This window comes from Bufo bufo, chromosome 2, assembly GCF_905171765.1.
Source record: "Bufo bufo chromosome 2, aBufBuf1.1, whole genome shotgun sequence".
NCBI lineage: Eukaryota > Metazoa > Chordata > Amphibia > Anura > Bufonidae > Bufo > Bufo bufo.
The window spans coordinates 73,792,937-73,815,911 of NC_053390.1; the positions used below are offsets into that span (position 1 = coordinate 73,792,937).

General features: G+C 44.7%; 1 protein-coding gene across 13 annotated transcripts in view; it reads right to left on the reverse strand.

Annotated features, from left to right (window-relative positions):
• The window catches only part of LOC120992310 (von Willebrand factor A domain-containing protein 5A-like), a 163,091-nt gene that overhangs the window by 35,960 nt on the left and 104,156 nt on the right, over positions 1 to 22,975 (reverse strand). For 4 of the 13 annotated variants that reach the window (XM_040421215.1, XM_040421213.1, XM_040421211.1 and 1 more), the window contains exons 16-17: positions 17,600 to 17,629; positions 7,481 to 7,513 (exon numbers count right to left, since the gene is read on the reverse strand). In XM_040421215.1, coding sequence (XP_040277149.1) covers positions 7,481 to 7,513; positions 17,600 to 17,629 — 63 coding nt within the window. The remainder of the gene's footprint in view (positions 1 to 7,480; positions 7,514 to 17,599; positions 17,630 to 22,975) is intronic. The other 9 variants (XM_040421216.1, XM_040421214.1, XM_040421212.1 and 6 more) reach the window with 3 other exon arrangements.

Sequence of the window (22,975 nt, forward strand, 5' to 3'; positions counted from 1 at the left end):
CCCTCTCAACCCCCAGTATTAAAATCATTGGTGGCAGTGGCCACAGGGTCCCCTCCCCTTCTCATTGGTGGCAGTGGCCACAGGGTCCCATCCCCTCCTCTTCATTGGTGGCAGTGGCAGCTTCTGATCGGAGCCCCAGCAGTGTAATCCTGGGGCTCCGATCAGTTACCTGGCTGCCATAGTCAGCTCCCTGCCGCTGTGAGCACTATGCACAGAGCAGCAGGGAGAGAGTGAGGTCCTATTCACCCCAATAGAGCTCTATCAGGATGAATAGGACAAGGGATTAAAAGATCCCAGGTTCTGGCCCCTAAGGGGGGAAATGGTTATTAATTAAAAAGTGTAAAAAACTAAAAAGTAGAAAAAAAAACACCAAAATATTAGGCATAAATCACCCCCTTTCCCAATTTCACATATAAAATATATAAACAATAAATAAACATATCGCCACGTCAGAAAAGTCCAAACTATTAAAATATTTAAAAAATCTATGCGCGATTCACAATTTTTTTAAAATGTGGAATGCATGTGGCTTTTTTTTTCCCGCATGGTATCGAATGGTATCAAGTATCGCAATACTTTTTTATTGTATCAAAATCGAATAAAAAATTTGGTATCGCAACTCTAATCTGAGGTGTGTATTATAAGGTTCTACAGCATCTGAGGTGTGTATTATAAGGGTCTGCAGCATCTGAGGTGTGTATTATGAGGCAGCTAAGGCGTGCATATAATTTTTGAGCATAAGCTATTGTTAAAGGGGTATTCCAGTTACGTAAAGTTATCACCTATCCACAGGATAGGGGATATTTATTAGATCGGTGGGAGTCCTACTGCTGTGGCCCCCACCAATCACGAGAACGGGGGCCCGTACCCTGTGGAACCCCCTGAAATTCTCAAGTACAGCTCTGCTGTTCTTTCTCTTCTTAAGGAACCAAGGCTGCTGCAGCTATGTTTCTATAGAGACCTTGCCTGTAGCAGGGCTCCATAGGAGCATAGTGAAATTCTCATAGACTCTAATGCTAATTCATTGGAGCCTATGACAGAAGCGATCCAATGATCACACGTTCACATTCCTAAAGGAAAGTGTAAATATATTGTGACAAGACCAGGGGAAAGTGGTAAAAGGAGTCTACATTTCACCTAGGTTCCTGTCCTATATGTTCTAAAAAGCAGCCAGAATCTTGTGGGATGCTCACAAAGCTGTGATACGAGGCCATCTCATTGCTCTTGGGTCTCATGCAAAAAAAAAAAAAAACTGAAGACGATAGAGGGCCTCATCTCTGAGATCTCCAGGTTGGAAAGACAACATAGGAGACTGTTGTCAGACGACATATTGGCGCACCTGGACACCTTACGATCGGAATTAAAAAATATATTAAATACCAGTACAGCTAAACTGTTTTTAGCAAATCAATATAAGTACTACGCTCATGGCAATAAAGCTTCGAAGGTGCTGTTGGCACAAACCAAAAAGAGGAGAATGGCCTCGTTTTTATCTCATGTATTCAATCAAGAGATGCCCAGGTTATCCATAAAACAGATCTCATAGCGGATCAGTTCTGTAAGTTCTATAGTCATTTGTATAACTTACAAGACGCTTTATCCCCATCACAAATTTCATCGAAGACCCAACTTATTCAACAGTGGCTAGATGCCTTAGAGCTACCAAACTTAAAGCCCGGTCATATTGCCACCTTAAACTCCCCATTCACTCTTAAAGAGCTACAAACAGCTCTAAAAACTTCCCCACTTCACAAGAGTCCTGCCCCGATGGTCTCCCAGTTGCTTATTATCTTGCCTTTCATGACATACTCTTGCCATGTTTTGTCAAAGTGTGCAATGAGAAGAGAGAGGGGGGTCATTCACCAGTGACATGCTTGCAGCACAAATTACTATTATCCCCAAACCTAACAAAGACCATTCACTCTGTGCGAACTATAGACCTATTTCGCTGCTCAACAATGACCTAAAATTGTATGCACAAATGCTGGCCAACAGATTAAATATTAATACATTACATATGTGGTCAGAATCTAACTGGCTTGCATCTTTATCACCAAACTATCCTATATTAATGCAAGTGAGGGACGTATTTTTTCAGGCCCCTGTCCAGTTTCTAGAAACCCTACCGGTTAGGACGAAATCTCTTACGACTACTGTTTTGTCCCTCTGTAAAAACGATGACATTCCTTCATACGATGACCTTCGCAAACACCCGTTGTTGATCAGCCTTTCCACTTTTCATCTAGCCCCTTTACTTCAGCAAATAAAAAAACATTTAACTAATTTCTCGAGTGCACCAGCCCACACTCCTTTTGAAAAGTTAGCTTTACAAACTAAGGAACCGAAGGGAAAAATCTCTCAGCTCTATGACATCCTACTTTCCCAACCTGGTTCAGAGACTCCTCTGTTCATTCAGCATTGGGAATCGGAACTGAACATTACATTTTCTCCCATAGATGTAAGACAGGCGCTTAGGGCGTTTCTCAAGGTGTCCAGGAGCGTCAAGTTGCAAGAGAACAGCTACAAAGTTTTAACGAGATGGTATTACACACCACAGAGGCTCCATCACATGTTCCCTGAGTGTAGCCCTTTGTGCTGGAGATGCAGCCTAGAAGTAGGTACCCATGCCCATATCTGGTGGGAGTGTACCAAGATAACCTCTTACTGGCAAGAAATCTGTAAGACTATGTCTGATATTTGTAACTTGAAGATTCCCACTTCCCCGAAAGTGTGTCTTTTTGGAAGAAATTAGATGCCCCAAATTCAAACGCTCACTATGTAACATTCTGTTAGCTGCAGCGAGACTTATAATTGCGGTATCATGGAAACAACCAAACCCCCCCACTATTCAAAATTGGATCCTCAAATGTGATCAGCTCTACCACCTTGAACAGATGGCGCACTGGGATGCTCGCACCCCTTTGCAGTTCGAAAATATTTGGAATCCGTGGAAAACTTTTAGGAACTTCTGAGAAGTATGAGCTCTCAGTCTAAAGGGGAACGTATTGCAAACGTGAGTCACCACCCTCTCAACGGGACCTCGTCTGCTATACGTATACATCTTGCATGCTTCTGGATGGAGTTGTGTCGAGAAGTGTCAAATTGCGCCTGCCTCGATGGAAGCCTGTTTCTTCCCAGTCATTTCCCCCCCCCCCCACCTCTCTCTTTCTATTGGAAGTCTCTTTCCCTTCATATTACGATGGTCGGAGTCGCAATGTATGGTATTATCTGCCAGATAATAGTGATTGTGTAATTTCTTTGTATCTGCAATGGCACTCATGTAACCTACGCTCAGTTTAAGTTTATGCTTCCAAGATGTTGTAACAATTTAGATTTCTATGTTATTATTTTTTTATGAAAATTAATAAAATTTGTTTTAAAACAAACTAAAAAGCAGCCAGGGAATTGACAGCAAGGAAAACTAGGTTTTCTCTTTGCAAGGGTTTTGTTAAAAAAAACCTGGCTAAAAGGGCCTGGCTGCTTGGAGCAGGGAGAGTTGGGTGGGTCCCTGCTCCAATTAGCCACTCCAGGTAATCAGGGTAACTGTGGCTAATCACCTTGGAACCTGGGTGTGCTATAAAAGGGCAAACAGCTCACTAGCTGATCTCTCTGCTCCTGGGAAGAACCTGCTGTGTGAGTAAAAACAACCATATGTTTTATTGATGGAGCTGGGCACAAGGCTCAGTTTCATGTAGTTAGGGACTTCTGCCTGTTTAGACGTAGTGGCCAGACGGCCAGGTATTTCATTTGTTTTGAACTGTTTTTGTTTAATACTTTTATCTGCAAAAGTCAATAAAACTGGCTGAGGCCAGTTGCACCATACTTGCTTGGACTGGACTGTGTTTTATGTGCCTATAGCGCCTGTCTATCCCAGGAGATGGCGGTCCCATGAGCTAATCCCGTTACTATATATATTCAAATCAACCCAATTTTTCCAAAATTAAAATAATTACACAATAAAAAAACAAACCTCATAGGCATCGCACACCCGAAAAATGCCCATACTAAATTACTACCAAAAATAGGCAAAGACCCAACAATTCCTGGACCATACAGACTGATTTCTCTAATAGACCAAGATAAAATAATATCCTAAATAATTGCAGATAGATTAGCCTATCTGATGGCAAAACTTATAAAACCTGCACAAGGTTCAAAGGACGAGCAGCAGTCCCCAACATTAGAAAGGTTTTAACTATACTAGACAGAACTAAGCACTGTCACCAATCAGATGAACATCCAACATTAATAACCTAAGATGCTGAAAAAGCATTTGACAATATAAGGTGGTCCTGGTTGGGGGCTGTGCTCGACAAAATTAACTTACGGTACAGAAAAACTTTAGAAAATTTCTCAACGGCCTTTATTTAAAACTCATGGCCAGAATACATACACCCGGGTTCTTATCTACCACATTTCAATTATATAAACGAACAAGACAGGGATGTCCCCTATACCCACTTCTATTTGATTTGGCCAGAGAACCATTAGCAAGATCCTTAGAAGAATCATAACTATACAAGGGATCAATATTGACAAAAAAAGAAGTAAAATTAGCTATGTTCGCAGATGACACAATATTTATGTCTCAACCACAAAAACAACTAAAAAAAGTAGACACATATTCAAGACTTCGTTATAATAGCAGGATTATATATTAACATATCTAAAAATGAATTATTAGAACTAAAAAAATCCCAAATCTGAACAGTTCTGGTGTCAGCAAGGCATAAATCAAAAACCAGTATCCACACACATGACTTACGGATAAAAATTGGACGTACCCCTGACACAATATATGTTGAACTACCACTCTTTATAGAAAAAAAATATAACAGAAGAATTACAAAAATTAGAACCTTTATTTCTATCATTAATAGGACAATGTCAACTATAAAAAATAATAACTTTTCCAAAATTATATATTATATATCCACTTCAACCCATGGATCGCTCCTATACAAGTGTATGGGAACGATCCGTCTAATTGAAATGAATGGGATGGTTAGGTGTAATTACAACTGCTAACCGCTGCAGATGCAACGGCGAGAAGGTAAACAGCTGATCGGCGGGGGTGCCGGGTGTCGGACCCCAGCCGATCTGATATTAATGACCTATCCTGTGGATCGGTCATCAATAAATATAACTTGGACAACCCCTTTAATATTAATGTTAAATTATATATTTTTTGTTCTTTTTTTCTTTTTGTTTTATTACTTGTATTTGTTAGACCTTTTATTTATAGGTACTGTAATTGAAAATTACAATAAAAAGAATATATAAAAAAAAGAAAAACTATATACAAATGTGGTATTACCGTAATCGCACTGACCCAAAAAATGACGGTAACAGGTTAGTTTTAACACATAGGGATCGTTGTAAAAACAAAACCCATAAAACTGTGGTGAGCCCTTGATCGTCTATGTGAATGGAAAATCAAAAAAGTTATGGCTCTGGGAAGCCCAGGGATTGAAAATAGAAAAAATGCTAAAATGATAAAAACATTGGGCCAGATTTATCATTACTCTGACAGCTCACTCCACTTTCACATATGGCTAAAGTCAGTTTTAGCCAAGTCAGATTTATGATCGGCCCTTTAAGACTGTAATAAATGTGGTTTGACGGTAGTAGTTTATCCGTCAGTAAGCAGCTTTACAAAAGTCGCACATCTTTACGAAAAAGTCGCACGTTTTTATGAAAAAGTCGCATGTTCTATTAAAAAGTCTCATAAGATAAGCATGGTCCTCACTGGAGTGAAATTGCGACTTTTGTGCGACTTTTTAAATAGTCCCAATAGTAAATCTGTCTAGAGATTCATTTACATAAGAAAACACGCCCACTTTCAGAAAACTGGCGAGCATAGTGCAGAGCAGAAAAAAGTCGCAAATTTGCGCGCAGTTTTAGCGTTTGGGACTTTTTTTGGGACTTTTTCACTCCATTATTCTGACCTGAGCTAATGATAAATCTGGCCCATTGTGTTATGTAAAAGTAATCATAAAAGTTATGGGGCCAGATTTATCATTAGCTCAGGTCAGAATAATGGAGTGAAAAAGTCCCAAATGCTAAAACTGCGCACAAATTTGCGACTTTTTTCTGCTCTGCACTATGCTCGCCAGTTTTCTGAAAGTGGGCGTGTTTTCTTATGTAAATTAATCTCTAGACAGATTTACTATTGGGACTATTTAAAAAGTCGCAAAAAAGTCGCAATTTCACTCCAGTGAGGACCATGCTTATCTTATGAGACTTTTTAATAGAACATGCGACTTTTTCATAAAAACGTGCGACTTTTTCGTAAAGATGTGCGACTTTTGTAAAGCTGCTTACTGACGGATAAACTGCTACCGTCAAACCACATTTATTACAGTCTTAAAGGGCCGATCATAAATCTGACTTGGCTAAAACTGACTTTAGCCATATGTGAAAGTGGAGTGAGCTGTCAGAGTAATGATAAATCTGGCCCATGGAGTATGCCCAAGCCACTGCTATAACCTGTTCCTAAGGCTTATTGCACACGACCGTATGGCTTTTTCAGTGTTTTGCGGTCCGTTTTTCATTGATCCGTTGTTCCGTTTTTTGTTTCCGTTGTGTTTCCGTTTTTGTTCCGTTTTTCCGTATGGCATATACAGTATACAGTAATTACATAGATAAAATTGGGCTGGGCATAACATTTTCGAAAGATGGTTTAGCAAAAAACGGAACGGAAACGGAAGACATACGGATTTCCGTATGTGTTCCGGTTTTTTTGCGGACCCATTGACTTGAATGGAGCCACGGACTGTGATTTGCGGGCAATAATAGGACATGTTCTATGTTAAAACGGAACGGAAAAACGGAAATACGGAAACGGAATGCATACGGAGTACATTCCGTTTTTTTTTGCGGAACCATTGAAATGAATGGTTCCGTATACGGACCGTATACGGACCGTATACGGAACGCAAAAAACGGCCAGTAAACGGGGGAAAAAAACGGCCGTGTGCATGAGGCCTAAATGTGGAGTTAAAAGATAAAATTTCTCAGGTAACACATTTGCCCCATTGTGTTGGCGTCACTTGTCACCAATGTGGATATGACTAATGGTTTTCCTGACTTCACCTACTTACGTTGGCCAGGCCTTCTGCCTGTTTGGATCTATCTGCAATATGAGGACACTTTTATATTGTTCCAGGGTCACTTTAGGTTCCCAATTCACCTGGGCATATTGCTGGGATATACCATAAACTGGGGAGAATGCAAGAGTTCTGAAGAAGTGATGGTGTTGGATGAAGGTAGTAATGGTCATAATAGCACTGGTTGTGTTTATGTTTAGCAGTGATTGCATTAGAAGATGTTAGATATGGATGATAGTGGGTACAGATAGGACACGATGGAGCTTCATGAGGTTGTCTGGATAACAGTGTGTTGAGTCGTTATGATATTGGATAATTGTAGTGTTTCACTTTTCTATAATGTAATAAGGAGAAAAAAAGATTTTACATACTGGCACTTTTTTTCATCATCATCTTGGGAGCTGCTAAGTAAAAATGTAAAATAGAAAAAATTAAATTAGAGCTGCAACTGAACTGCAAACTGTGAAATACAATACATCTTAAAGGGGTTCTCCAGGAATTAACAAAATAAAAATACTTACTGTAAATATTACTTTTTTCTTAAATATATTCCCAAATACCTTTCATTAGTTATAATGGCTGTTTGAATCTCTATAGGAATGGAGTTTGAGGAGACTTGAAGTACAGGGAGGGCGAATGTTAGCCCAGCGGTCCGTGCTGGCGCTGCTGCCCCTACCCGTGGGCCTGCGCCAAAGGAAGGAAGCCGGCAGCAGGAGCGCATCCTTCACTCACTGCGCCTGCGCCAAATACTAAAGGGGACGGCGCAGGCGCGAGATTTACAGGGCACTGAGGAGAACTCGGACGTCAATCAACTGTACATGGGCGTGCCAAAGGGTGAGAATACGGAGCCTCTAGGTGCTAATGACGCCCCACTAGCACCTAGAGCTTCATTAGCATATTATAAAAGTCATTATTTTGAGTGAACGGTGGTAGGCAGGGAATTATAAAGCACACTGTTATGTACTGCTGACATTAGCACATCGCTAATGTCAGTCAGCTACATAACCATTTTTCTCATGACAGAAACCCTTTAATTGCGATAAAGGTATTGGTGGTCATGGCTTGCCTGTGACGCATGGGCTTTGAGACATGGTACCCTCTACCCATAGCACCTAGAGGCTCATTTGCATATCAATAAAACTATGTTTTTAAGCTTAACCGCTCCAGACAAAGGTAATACATGAACATGGTTAGGTACAGCAGACACTAGCAGATCGCTAGTGTCAGACAGCTAAATAGGCCGGCCGGACTGTGAAGTGCACAGGCTGCACGAGCGCGCAGCATATACTTACCCGAAGCCGGGACGAACTTCGTAGCAGACTCCTCGACGCTGGCTGGGACAGATCCTGCAGAGGTATGAGACTCACTCGTGGTCCTCTTTAACTGTTGTATCAGCGCTCCATGCCAGGGCTTAATTCCTGCTCGAGTCCTGTACTGTTTGTTAGGGCTTGCATGTGCGTGTCTCTCCTCCCTTGTGAGGCAGCACGTACATACCCTCCATCTCCCAAGCCTATGGCTGGATTGCAGGTATTTAAAGGTGCTTCCTGGCCCAGGAAGGCACCTGAGCAATCTTGGTCACTAGCTTGTCTAGTTCCTAGTGTGAAGTGGTTTTGGAACTTTCTGCTTTTCTGTGTACCGGACCCTGCTTCTTGATTTAACGGATTTTGCTTGTTTGTCGCCTGCCTCTGACCTTCGTTTACGGACTTTGCTTGATCGCTGCCTGCCCTCACTCTGGACTTCCTGACCACGCCCTTCCCCTCGGTGCTTGCACCACTATCTCTGAGCCCCTGGTCAGCTGCCACTGACTTGGGGACTGATCTGGAGTGGCACCTGGTAACTACCATAACAGCCCAAGCCTATCCTCACCATTAAAGGCTATAGTAAAGACCAGGTAGTTACTTAGTCACGCCCCTTCAAGTATAGACAGTCAGTGGCACAGTGGGTACACGCCTGCTTGCATAACAGACAGAACAGACTGTGGTAATGTGGGGCTGTGGTAATGGAGACTGAATAAAAGTGCTGCTGCTCTTTACCCACATCCCACCCTCCCCTCTGTACTTCATGTCTCCTCATGAAAACCATTCCTACAGAGATTCAGCAGAAGACCATAGTAAAGGGAACCCGTCATCAACTTTATGCTGTCCATACTAATGGCAGCATAAAGTAGAGACAGGTGAGTTGATTTCAGCGGTCATTTATAAGTTAAAAGTAAGTGGTTGCCGAGAACCAACATCACAATCATTGCAGACAGGGCCTGGAAAGGAGTCCCGGCCACCTGAGAAGAGTCCTGGTTATTCATAAATTCCTGCTCTCCCTGCCCACCTGCTGATGACTGAGTCTTCTACCTAGTTTTCTCCCTTTCTCTCTAGGAGAGAACTAACAATCAGCAGATGGTCGGGGAGAGCAGGAGCTTATGAATAACCAGGACTCTTCTCAGGTAGATTTGACTCTTTTTAAGGCCTGTGCTGCAATGATTATGATGCCGGTTCTTGGCAACCACTTTTAGCTCATGACTGACACACCGCTGAATTCAGCATTTCTGTCACTAATTTATGCTGCCCTCAGTGAAGTCAGCAGAAAGTTGATGACCGGTTTCCCTTAAACTGTATTCAGGATCATAATCCCTGACAAGCAGAGCAGAGAGTAGGATGAGGGAGCTCTTTAGCTCAGTTCGGAAGTAACTTGTCCTCCTGTGTGATTAGGACAAGTTTTGTGTGCACTAATAGGACAGCGGCCATTTTATTTCCCTTTTTGATTGATCCCTAGACCAAATGAGCCATTCTAACTAATCAAAGGTATTTGGGAATATATTTATAATGAATTAATATTTAAGTATTCAAAGTTTTCTTAATTCCTTGAGAACACTTTTAAGGGCGGGTTCGCATTCGCGTTATTGGATTCAGTTATTGGTTAACGGAATTTTAGGTCAGAATTCAAAATGGAAGCCTTTAAGAGGCATTCCGTTTTGCTCTGTCCTAATACATGTCTATGGGGCCAAATAACGGTTCCGTTATACATGATGCAAAAAATAGTCCTGTTATATTCCGTTACCTATAACGGAATTCCATAGCGCAAATACGAACTCGCCCTAACCAGTGCATGTCAAATCTGCAAAGACCAAGTGCTGGTAATCAAATAGCAGGCTACACTTAGCAGGCGTTGCTGATTTGCTGTAAAATTGAACTACATGTGGCTTCACCCTAAGTCCATTTTCACACAATCAGTATTTTGAGTCAAAACCAGGAGTGAGTCTGAAAAACAGAAGAGGCACAAATCTTCCCATTGTACTTTTTCTCTGTAAGATCCACTCCTGACCAAATACTGACCATGTGAAAGTGGCCAAATACTGAATACTCAGCACCACCATTGGACCTGAGTACACGTCCAGCCATACCTTATCTTACATACGATATATAATACTGTACATCACTCTTATGACTTCACATTTTACAATTTAAAAGTTTAGGTTTTACTTTTTAGAAATTTTTCTTCTAAAAAAGATTTTTGTTACCAGCTTTGTAGTGACATTAACGAAAATGTATTAAAGAAAATGCAGCAGGTACAATAAGTGGCGTAACTTCCATTAGAAGAATGCCACGTGTCATTTTTAATCTTGTTTTATGCCCGGGCAAGTGCCAGTGCCCAATGATCCTGGGGGGCCCACTGAGCTGCTATGAGCACTTCCATCAATACAGATGGAAGCTCTCACTGCTGTCATTTCACTTACGCAGTACCCCTTTTGTGGTCCCTCTTGAGTCACATGGGTCCAGCTGCTGCAGAGACTCAGAACACGCACCTTCTACACAGGACATGGTGCCTGAGGAGAGAGACCGCAGGGCTGGAGCAGAGAAGTGTGAAGACAGTCTGTGAGTAAGTCTGCACTGTGACTGTCTCTTTTCTGTGGGGCAGAAGGAAAGGGGGGGGGGACTCTTCGATCTGCTGCTGGATGCTGCTTCATTCTATTTAGTTGTCTCACTGTTTCATTAAGCAGTTTGTCTCCATGACACCTGCCCCCCATCCCCCATATCCTGTCCTATCTCATCCTCATGGAGCCCCTGCTGTCTCCTTTCCTCCATCATGTATCCAGTGCTCCTGTCCCACCCTCCTATCTCCTATTGCTGCCCTGCAGACCTTCTGCCCCTACTTGTTGTATGAATCCCCCTCAGAGCCCCTTCCACCTACTTGCTGTGTCTACCCCTCCTGTCCATCCAGGGCCCCTGTCTCACTCCTCTGTCTCTCATTATGGTGGCATTTGAACCGCATTCACCATAAGGACCTTCTAACGTCACAGGGTCATGTGACTGTGTCCCCCCCCCACCCTGTACTGTGCCCCCCACCCCGTACTGTGCCCCTTTATACCCTGCATTGTGCCCTCTTACCACACCCTGTGCAGTGCCCCTAGTCATTCCCTGTACTGTGCCCTCTTATACCCTTTTATCCGGTCACTGTATGGTGGTTTTATCATTGTATGGCAGTGTTATCACTATATGGCGGTGGTATCCAATAACTGCATGGCCATAACTGTATCCCCTTCCCTGCCCACACCACTTTTTTTAGACCTGGCACGAGCGAGAAAATATGCAGATTGCGGTGCTAAGGACCTTTGGGCCACAATCGGTGTCAGAAATATGCCTAATATAGACGTATTTCTATATAATAAATGACCCCCAATTGTATTATTATTCGGGGGTAGGGTTAAAATCTTTATATTATATAGATTCTAGTGTATTATACTGTGCCCTGCATTACCCAGTAGAAAATGATCCTTGGGAAGCACAGTCCTAATCCCTGACCACCATGACCAGGTAGCGCTCTGTCAGTACATGGCGGCCTCCCCTCTCCGCCACGCTGCTCCGCTGTGTACTGGTGCTTATTCTCACACTAGGGCTGGGTTCACATCCCATTTGTGCCATACATTTAATGTATACCAAAAATGTATGCGTTAACAGATGCCTCAGACTGATGCCGTACAGTGGCGTCCGTTCACCATACAGTTCCCTGGTAGAAAAAAACATATATGTTAACGTATGCATTTTTTACTTGACTCTGCAGGATACAAAAACATGGAGTGCTGCACATTTGTATACATCAAACAGATAGGAAAAACGTGATGTGAACCCACTGGGGGGGGGGGGGGGGTCAGTTCTAGCTACATCACTGCACATCTCCTTCTCTCCTCCAGGCCTGGCCCACTGCTGCAGCGGGCCGGAGGAGAGAAGGAGCGCAAGGAGCTGCGGTTAGTGAATGACAGGACCGCCGGCTCCCCTGCGCTCCAGCAATGATAGGTATGTGAGGGGGCCACTGGGGGGGTCATTCATTACACTGTGAGGGCCCCTTACACAGTATAATGACTCCCAGTGCCCCCCATTTAGTATAATGATCCCCATTGACCCTCCATTTAGTATAATGACCACCAGAGCCCCCATTCAATATAATGACCCCCAGTGCCCCCTCCATACAGTATTCCCCCAGTGTGGGGGCTACTGCGGGGGTCATTATTCTGAATGGGGGCGACTGGGGGTTATTATTCTGAATGCAGGGACACTGGGGGTCATTATACAGTGGGGGGGGGGGGAATTGGTGGTTCATTATACTGTGTGAAGGGCCACTAGTGGTCATTATACTGTATAGGGGCCACTGGGGGTCATTATACCGTGTGGGAGCCACAGGGGGACATGTAAATGTAAAAAAATGCCTCATGGGGGCCCACTGGGATTTATCGCCCAAGGGCCCACATGAACCTGGAGCCGGCCCTGCATACTGTACACTAGTATATGCAAGAGTGTATTGGGTTAATTCCCTTGTCAAAATCCCAGGAAGATTTAGAGTGGTTCACGGATTATAAAATGGCCAGGCAGAGAGGAGGAAAAAAGGGGAGGGGACAACCCGAGTTGAACACTTCAATCTCCCCAATGTTCAAAAAAGCTAAAAAAGGCTAAACAACACCTACTGACTAATATGCGAGGACAGATTAGCCCCCCTAAGAAAAAAAAGGAGGATACATCGCAGGACCAGGAGGGCGAATCCCTCGGTTCATTGGAGAATATTAGTTTGAAAATGGCCGATGAGGACTTCCGGACTGGGGAGAGAAGTACTAAACAACAAAAAGAGTTAGATGAAAACAACCCTAAACAAGGGGAACAAGTGTCTAGCCTACAGGACATATTTCAAGAAATAAAAAATTGCAGCTTGGCAATAAAAGACCTCTCTCTCCAGACCGGCAATATTAAGGAGGTAGTTGGGCTTCTTAGAGCAGATCTACAAAAGTACAAAGACAGACTGTCAAAAGCAGAGAAAAGAATATAAGACTCGGAAGATCTTTTACAGATAACGGTTAAGGAAAAAAATATACCAAAGGACGAAAATAGAGAACTAAAAAACAAACTATTAGAACTAGACAACAAGTCCATTAGGACCAACTTGAGATGCTTGGGGATCCCGGAGGGACGAGACCTTTGCGGGTTTATACAAAAGTGGCTGATGGAACAGCTGGGTCAGGATATCTCAGAGCATAAAAATTTTGTCGAAAGGGCTTACAGGGTACCGGTGAACCAATAACAAAGGCTCACTAGATATCGAACGAGTAAATTATGGACAACGGGGGATCTCGGATCATAACCCCATTATTATAAACACGAAAATGGGTGGTGGGAAAAAAACAAGAGGTATGAATATAAATATAGGTTGGATAAATATAACGGGTGCACATGGTAAAATTTTGAAAGAGATCAAGGAATATTTTCTTATAAATGAGGGCTCAGCGGAAACCAACACGGTTTGGGATGCTGCAAAGGCCTTCATTATAGGGATTATTATAAAATACACGGCAATACATAAAAAAAAATTAAGGGGGAAAATATTAGAATTAGAACATGAAGTGGAAAGATATGAAAAAAAATATATTGAAAATCCTATAGAGCAAAACTATAAAGATCGGATAGACAAAGTCACTAAAATGGAAGACGAACTGTTTTTGATGGCAGAACAACAAAAAGAGAACTTTGTGAGAGACAACTATATTTATGCACATATACCGGGCAAAAAGCTAACCGCGTTGGTGGCAGCCCAGACAAATAAAAACAGGTACATACACTGCTTGGTCGATAAATCTGGACATAATATAGTTGAACAAGCGGCTAAAATAGATCTGCTCAAAGAACATTTTAAGAATATATATCGCAGTAAAACAAAGAAGAATGTAGTGCAAATACAACAATTTCTGGAGAAAATCACTATCACCACATTAACTATAGATCAGAGGGACAAGCTGGAAACTCCTTTTAGATCCAGTAGAAGTAGATAATACATTATCAAAGATAACCAAAAATAAAACCCCAGGTACAGACGGTATTCAGTTCAAAATTTATTCCCAATATAAAGAAATACTGATCCTGAAAATGCTTAAAATGTGGACCGTCTCGAGAGAATCGGGGAAATTGCCCGATTCCCTGAAGGAAGCACTAATTACTCTTATTTTAAAACCCAGGAAAAATCCAGCTTTTCTAGATTCATATCGCCCCATTTCACTGATAAATACTGATTATAAGATATTAGCAAGAATACTGGCGGCTAGGCTCAGGGAGGTGTTGCCGGCACTTGTACATGAGGATCCGACGGTATTCATGTCGGGTAAAACAACAACTGAAACCATTATTAGATATTTTGTAAACACCCAAGTGGAACCCACAAACAGCGGCGAGCGTATGATTCTAACCATAGACGCCTCAAAAGCTTTTGACACCATAGAATAGCCATTTTTAATGGCAACACTAAAGAAAATGGGAGTCGATGATACATTTGTCTCCTGGGTTAAGGTATTATATACTGAAATATCCGCAATAGTGATATTGAACGGAGAGTACTCTGATAATATACCCATTGGCAGGGGGGGTAGGCAGGGTTGCCCTCTTTCCCCCCTGCTGTTTGCCTTAGCTATGGAACCCCTAGCAGATATGATCAGGCAAGATAGGGAGATTGTGGGGTTCAGGTATGGATCCCATGAAGAAAAAATTGCCTTATACGCAGATGACATTATGCTGTTTGTGGGTTCACACGGGTCGCTTCCGAGGATTTTCCAGATATTTGATGATTATGGCAAATACGCCGGACTTAAAATAAATTGGGCTAAATCGGCCTGCATCCCAATCGATCCTCTAAACAACTTAATACCGGGCCAATTGGAAATTAAGAAAATAGATGAACCGGTAAAATATCTTAGGCATTCAAATTACCCCTAACCCCAAGGATTATCTGCACCTAAATGTGCTTCCTAAAATATAGGAAATATGGAAAAAGCTACATGTTTTAATGGCAGGGCGTATTTCACTGGTAAAAATGTAAAAATGTGTATTATACCTTCCTTGAACTATATTATATGGAACACGCCTGCAATAATTTCTGCCTGTGTGGGTGCCGCCACCTCCTGCCCCTGGGCACTGGCTAGACTAGAACTAAAGCCTGATCAGTAAGCACTGATTGCTGCGTCCACACTGCTCCGATAAGGCTGAAGAGACCTGAATGGACTGTGATTACATTTTACATATGGTGATAATATATGGACTGAGGGGATTACATATGGTTTGGGGTATTAAATTGTCAGCTCTGAGGCCCTGAGTCTGACTCAGGCTTGTAGTATGTCTCCCTGGGTGGCGACTAATGTGCCATGTGTGCCAAGAGGTCTGCAGCTGCAGGAGACATGGAGATTACAAGAAGTGTTTTCTAATGATATTTATGATATGTAATCATAATCATTTTAGCTAATTATTCATTGTCTACATTTATTGCAAAAAATTATAGGTAGTGCAGTACTGCACTGTTTAGTTTGTATGCAATGTTATATTTTGCTCTGATCGGTAACCATGGCAACCAGGATGCTACTGCAGTCCTGGTTGCTATGGTTATTTAGCAATTTTTAGAAGCATTATACTTACGTGCGAGCTGCGATGTCTGTGACCGGCCGGGCGCTCCTCCTACTGGTAAGTGAAAGGTCTGTGCGGCGCATTGCCTATAGCACAGACCTGTCACTTACAAGTAGGAGGAGCGCCCGGCCGGTCACAGACATCGCAGCTCGCAGGTAAGTATAATGCTTCTAAAAACTGCTAAGTAACCATGGCAACCAGGACTGCAGTAGCGTCCTGGTTGCCATGGTTACCGACCGGAGCCCCAGCGATTAAACTGGGACTCCGATCGGAACTCTCCACTGCCACCAATGATGGGGGAATGTGATTTTAACTGGGGGGGGGGGAGGGGAGATGTGAAGCCGCACTGGCCACCAATGATGGGGGATTCGGAACGTGATTTTAACAAGGGGGGGGGGAGATGTGAGGCCGCACTGGCCACCAATGATGGGGGATTCGGAACGTGATTTTAACAAGGGGGGGGGGGGAGATGTGAGGCCGCACTGGCCACCAATGATGGGGGATTCGGAACGTGATTTTAACAAGGGGGGGGGGGGGAGATGTGAGGCCGCACTGGCCACCAATGATGGGGGATTCGAAACATGATTTTAACTGGGGGGGGGGGGGGGGTGTGAGGCAGCACTGGCCACCAATGAATATAATATTGGGGAGGGAGGGGGGGGTGCTTACAGGGGGCTATGATACGCACAATTAACCCTTTAGGTGCGGCACCTGAGGGGTTAATTGTGCGGATCACAGCCCCCTGTAAAAGATCGGGTGCTGCCAGGCAGCAGGGGGCAGTCATGTACACAGTTCTCAGTATATTCTAACTAGAAGCGTCCCCATCACTATGGGAACGCCTCTGTGTTAGAATATACTGTCGGATATGCGTTTTCATGAAGTGAAAACTCATATCTGAAAAAGCTTTTATGCAGACGGATCTGCGGATCCGTCTCTGTGAAAGTTGCCAACGGCCACGGATCACGGACGCGGATGCCAATCTTGTGTGCATCAGTGTTTTTTCACGGACCCATTGACTTGAATGGGTCCGTGAACCGTTGTCCGTCAAAAAAATAGGACAGGTCCTATTTTTTTGACGGACAGGAAACACGGATCACGGCCGCGGATGAACAACGGTGTATTTTCTGAGTTTTCAACGGACCCATTGAAAGTCAATGGGTCCGCAGAAATTCACGGAAAACGGAACAACGGCCACGGATGCACACAACGGTCGTGTGCATGAGGCCTTAAACAGATGGCAAAAACGTGATGTGAACCCATCCTTTACTGGGATGCAACAGTTTTTTGTGACTCTTTTAAAAGGCTCAGTTGATAAAACGGGCTTTACATCACTATGCTAAGCGGAGACTTCCGCCTTCAGTGAGCCTAGTGACGTCACCGGCACAGATGGGCGGTCTATAGCGCTGCCGGAGGCCATTTTGGCGGCGGGTACTATGCTACTTTGCCTCCAAAACAGCCTAGGCCCTGATCCACTCATATATAGTTAAAGAATAGCTTATATCCCGGTTCAGCCCTGAACTCGGAGAAGCCCTTTAAATACATGAGCAGCATTTCCTTTAGGCTATAGCATACCTGAAGATTTGAAATTCAGACCTCCTCCACCTGAAACAAAATCAGATGAGAATTACAAGAACTAGTCATGAGTGTCCTAGATCCATATATTTAAAAGGGTTGCCCAGGTCTGTGTCAGCTGATTGGCTTCAGCAGTCACGTCAGGTGGTCTCAGCATCATAGCTGCAGGACAGCCACAGTGGGAAAACCGCAGCGGTGGGGCACTTTCCAGGTGAGACATACTTTTTTGTTAGAATAAGATAATATACTACAACTCCTGCTCCATTCACCTCTCCCTGAAGAAGAATCATAGGGTGGGGATTTTGGAATTGTTCCAGTGCATGGTACAACCTGAGTATTAGCCACTGAGAGCAACCCGCCATATGTATGATATGAACTTGGTTCTGACATAATATGTGCTGTATTGTGCTTTGTTCTGGTTCTGCATTGATGTAACAAGCTTTGTTCTGGTGCCCTATTTACTGTATGTGCTTGCTCCTGACACCATTCTTATTTCTTCCAGCGCACACTTATGGATGAGTTTAATATTGTGAGTGCAGGTAGGAAGGGATCTAAACTATCTTCATGCAAGAATATTGCACATTTTACACAGCATGTAATCAGGATTTTTATAACCCTATCTGTGGATGTTCTGAACCCCCAATGGGCCTCACAATCTAGGTTCCCTATCAGTATATCTTTGGAGTGTGGGAGGAAATCGGAAACCCACACAAACAGAGGGAGAACATACAAACTCCATGCAGATGTTGTCCTTGGTCAGATTCGAACCTAGGACCTGAGCACTGCAAGGCACTATGTTGCCCAATGTCCACTCTATGGTGTGTGGGGGTTGTCAATTTACTGTTCACTTCAGGTTGCAGAAAGGATGAGTGCACTCCTGTCTGGTGATGATGGGAATACGGCTAAATATATATTTATAAGACACATTTTTCTCCCCCCCCAAAAGTGGGGGAAAATGGCCGTGTGTCTTATAAAGCGAATACTAGTGAGCGCTTCCATTATGGAAGCACTCAATAGTATGCATTAGGTGCCGGGAGAGGGAAAGAAGTGCTGCAGGCGCTTCCAGTACTCACCCTCCCTGGTCGTCTTTGCTGGGGCCGGCGCTGCACTTTCCTGACCCCGTACAGAATCAGGATGTAGTGCACACACTATGACCTAACACTGCACGCTGTCAGGTGACAGTGCAGCGCAGGCCGGAGAAGACGGGGATCCTGACTTCTGCTTGAGATGAAGAGGAGCTGCGGCGCAGGAGAGGTAAGAGGAGTTTTTTATTTTATTCTGATCTGGGGTCTGATGGGGGTCAGAAACAAAGGGTTGATTTGAGGTCTGATGGGGGTCTCGCATAGAAGGCTGATATGGGGGTCTGATATGATGTCCTGATATGGAGGTCTGATGTGATGTCCTGATATTTATGGGGGTCTGATCTGAGGATCTGATATGAGGTTTGATGAAAAATATTTTTGTTCTATTTTCCTCCTCTAAAATCTGGGGTGCGTCTTATAAAGCGAAAAAACAAGATTTTTGTAAAACTTACCAGTAAAATCTCTTTCTCGCTCTTCATAGGGGGACACAGACCGTGGGTATAGCTATGTCCTCTAGGAGGCGTTGACACTAGTAAAAGCTGTTAGCTCCTCCCCTGGCAGCTATACCCCCTCCAGCCTGGAGAGAGAGCTTCAGTTTGTGAGAAGCAGTAGGAGAAGCAAGTAAACCAATGAAAAAACGTGGAACAGAAACAATTCCAAGAACCCAACTAGGTTCTAACCAGCAAAAGCCACAACTGTGGCCGAATAACAATACTGGGTGGGTGCTGTGTCCCCCAATGAAGAGCGAGAAAGAGATTTTACTGGTAAGTTTTACAAAAATCTCGTTTTCTCACCCATATTCATTGGGGGACACATAGACCGTGGGACGTCCGAGAGCAGTCCACAGGGAGGGAAAACCACAGACCCATGGAGCAAGCACCCCTGCAGCCAACTAAGAACTGCCGCCTGCAAGAACATGCGGCCCAAGGCGGCGCCCGCTGATGCATAAGTATGCACCTGGCAAAATTTAGTGAATGTGCGTAAGGAGGACAGTAGCCGCCCTGCACAACTGCGCAGCCGAACCTTGAATCCTCCGAGCCCAAGAGCGCCCGCCGCTCTGGTGGAATCAGCCGTGACACCGAAGGGCGGAACCCTGTCCCGGGTGCAGTATGCTTAAGCAAATGCAGATGTGCAATTGCCACCCTGGAGGCCGCCAATGCCTTGCGAGGACTCTCCGGGATGACAAAAAAGGAGAGACAGTATGCTGGAAGGAACTGGAAGCTGGCAAATAAACCGTCAGAGCCCTGACAACGTCCAAATGACCTAACTCCCTTTCCCTAGGGTGTGAAGGGAGAGACACAGTGATGGAAGGACAGTTTTCTCATCGAAGTGGAAATCAGAGACCACCGTCGGGAGAAAGGAATGAACGTGTCGGGGAACCGCTTATCTCTGTCAGGATGTTCTCTGCAAGAGAGCGCCCCAACCCGGACACCCATCTGATGTGATAGCCACAAGAAAAAAACACCTGCCAGGACAGGAGTCGGAGTGACATCACCCGCAAGGGTTCAAGCAGAGAATTACGGAGCGCTGAAAGGACTAAGGTCAGATCCCAAGGCGGTAAAGGAAGACGGTATGGAGGAACCGTATGTGCCATTTCCTGAAGGAAGGTATTATGGGCCCCGGGTGAGTCAGAGGATGCTGGAAAGGATACACAGCGCCGAACTTGAACCAGTAAGGAACTAATGGCCAACTAAAAACCCAGGACCGCAGGATCTACGCCTGCTAAAGGGAAGCGCTCCACGGAAACGGTAAGTGGTCCGCCAATGTCCCCCGAGCCGAAGAGGCTTGTGGGGAGACTGAGAAGCTAGCTGATAAACTACAGAGAAAGGAACGCCTGATGAGGTATGTCCAATTGCAAACCAAGGAATCAACACATTGGATAGGTAAAACTAGAGAAGATATGACAATCATCGGCGGTAGAGTTCCGTCAGCGACCGTGTATTGACGGTGTAGCAACACTGCTGGACGGAAATTTCGACCAGACCAAGATGAGAGAAAAAACTCCTGCCTCGAGGAGGAAGAATAGAAGGGGTGTTCCGGTCCAGGAACGAAACTCCATCAACAGTCGTGACAGCACCACCGCTCAGCCTAGCGTGGTGAGTCTCGTAGTCTAGCCACGGAATGTGCAGTGAAAAGGCATGACTACATTGGACTGACATGGCAGTCACTAGTCAAGTCTCAAGAGAGGTAGTTGTAGATACGGGTAGTACACCCAGGACCAACGGGTAGGATTGACCTGTAGAAGGAGGAATATGGAAAATGTCACATCCCAACAGTCGGTCCGGAACAAGACTGGAAGAAAAACCCACAGAACCAATACCCTGCATCAACGTAGATGAGGGGAAGTAGTAACGTACGAGCTACCAAGATTTGCGGAGTGGCCGTGAACCCTGAGCCAGAGAAGGAACAAACGGAAGGAAAAAGGGGCAGGGCGAAGCCCATTCCCCATCTGAGACTGGCAGTACACAGAAAAAGCCACCGGATAATAGCGGCGGTGCCATACTCCGCCTAAGGAGGAGGCCATGCAGCGTACACCACGAATTCGGCATTAGAAGAATCCGTCACCTGACGAAAGAGCCAGAGTATGTAATGGTTACTCCAGGACCCCCATACCGTAGGAGCTGCAGCGTGCCCCGCCAGCACAAACTGAGGGGCAGAGTAGAGGAATCGGGTAGAAGCCATGGTATCATACTGCTTTAGGGAAGGAGAGCTAACCTTAAACACTCCACCTGGGAAGGGCGTTGAACAGGAACAACCGCCAAGCTAGCGTCAGGGTAAAACCTCTACCTGAGGGAATGCCCCACTGCAGCGACTGCGAACGCTAGTACCAGCGTAAAATCCACACCAGCGGAGGAGAACAGGCTGCAAAGCTAAACCAGAGTGCCAGCACAACCACTTCCCACATCAGGAATGGTGGAAAGAGAATATAGAGTCAGTGTAACACTCGACTTAATGGGACGTAATCACAATATTACGTGCCATGGTGTACGCACTACATATTGTTGAAGACACATTGGAACAGTGGAGGACCATGGAGATGGGGGATGCAATGACACGAGTGACGCTGGGCAACCCCCTGAGGAGAGAGGTTGTCATATTCATGTCCCAAAACGGAACCGAAGGTAAAGAACACAACGTGGAAACAGCCATAGTATCCACTGGCGGCACAGAAATACCAATAGAGGAAGAATACAGAGCACCAGCGTGTAACGATACGCTCCACTTGTAGAAGAAGCTAAGGCACCTATAGCCGTGGCGTAGGTGAAGTGAAACATCCAAGATGTGTACTCATTTCCCACGGTAGTGGATCACTTGTGGAAGGGGCAATGTTGCAATTATCCCACCAAGAAAGGGGTAAATGCTTACGGCAAGCACTGCACTCAGTCGTAGTGCAAGTACTCCACTATGAAGTGTGGCAATGCAGTAATGCATCTAGCAGGAACTGAATCCAAGTAGAGAGAATACGCTTCTTACGGAAAGGGCAAGGCATCTGGAGAGTCTGTATCAATACCCCACCTACGTAAGGGGGTAAGACAAACAGTAAACACTGAACCAGGGATAATGCCATAGCGTTACCTATGGAAGAGGCTAATCCACATAGTACTGTCCCCAGTAGGAATGCAGTTCCGCCACCTACTAAAAGGGGGAATGCCTACTGCCAGCACTGAAACAGTTCTAGTGCGGTAAACCCCAATGTAGGTAGGTAATATCCAAGGAAGTACTGCATCCAGTAGTAGTGCAAATACCCCGCCTAACGAAGGGGGTAATGCATACGACAAGTACTGCTGTCTACCTCGGACGCCATCCTGGAAGATCGCACTGGAATCACGGCAGAGACCGAACCCCTGATCCCCCCTTCGGACCGAACCTCCCAGGGAGTGAGGGTGCGTCTGAGCGTGACGCTAGGGAGGAAGGGTGGGGGTGTGGAGGTCACGGAGGAGGAAAATATCCTGCTCTGGCCCGCTGAGTGTAGTCTTACCTCTCAGAATCTTGTAATGGCAGTCGCAGGCTCGTCGGTGGGAGTTATCAACCAAACTACCCGGGGGTGGAATGGGAACTTCTAGAGGTTCACTCACCGGATAGCGCAGGTGGTGCTTTATCAACCAAACGACCCTGGAGGGAGATTGGGAAGTCTGGAGATCCACCATTGTAGTGCGCATTGATTTTGCAGATAGTGATTTATCAACCAAATTACCCCGGAGGGTGATTGTAAAGGTCCAGAAGTCCACCAGTGGATTGCGCAGGTGGAGAATATCAACCAAACGACCCAGGAGGGTGATTGGGAAGGTCCATA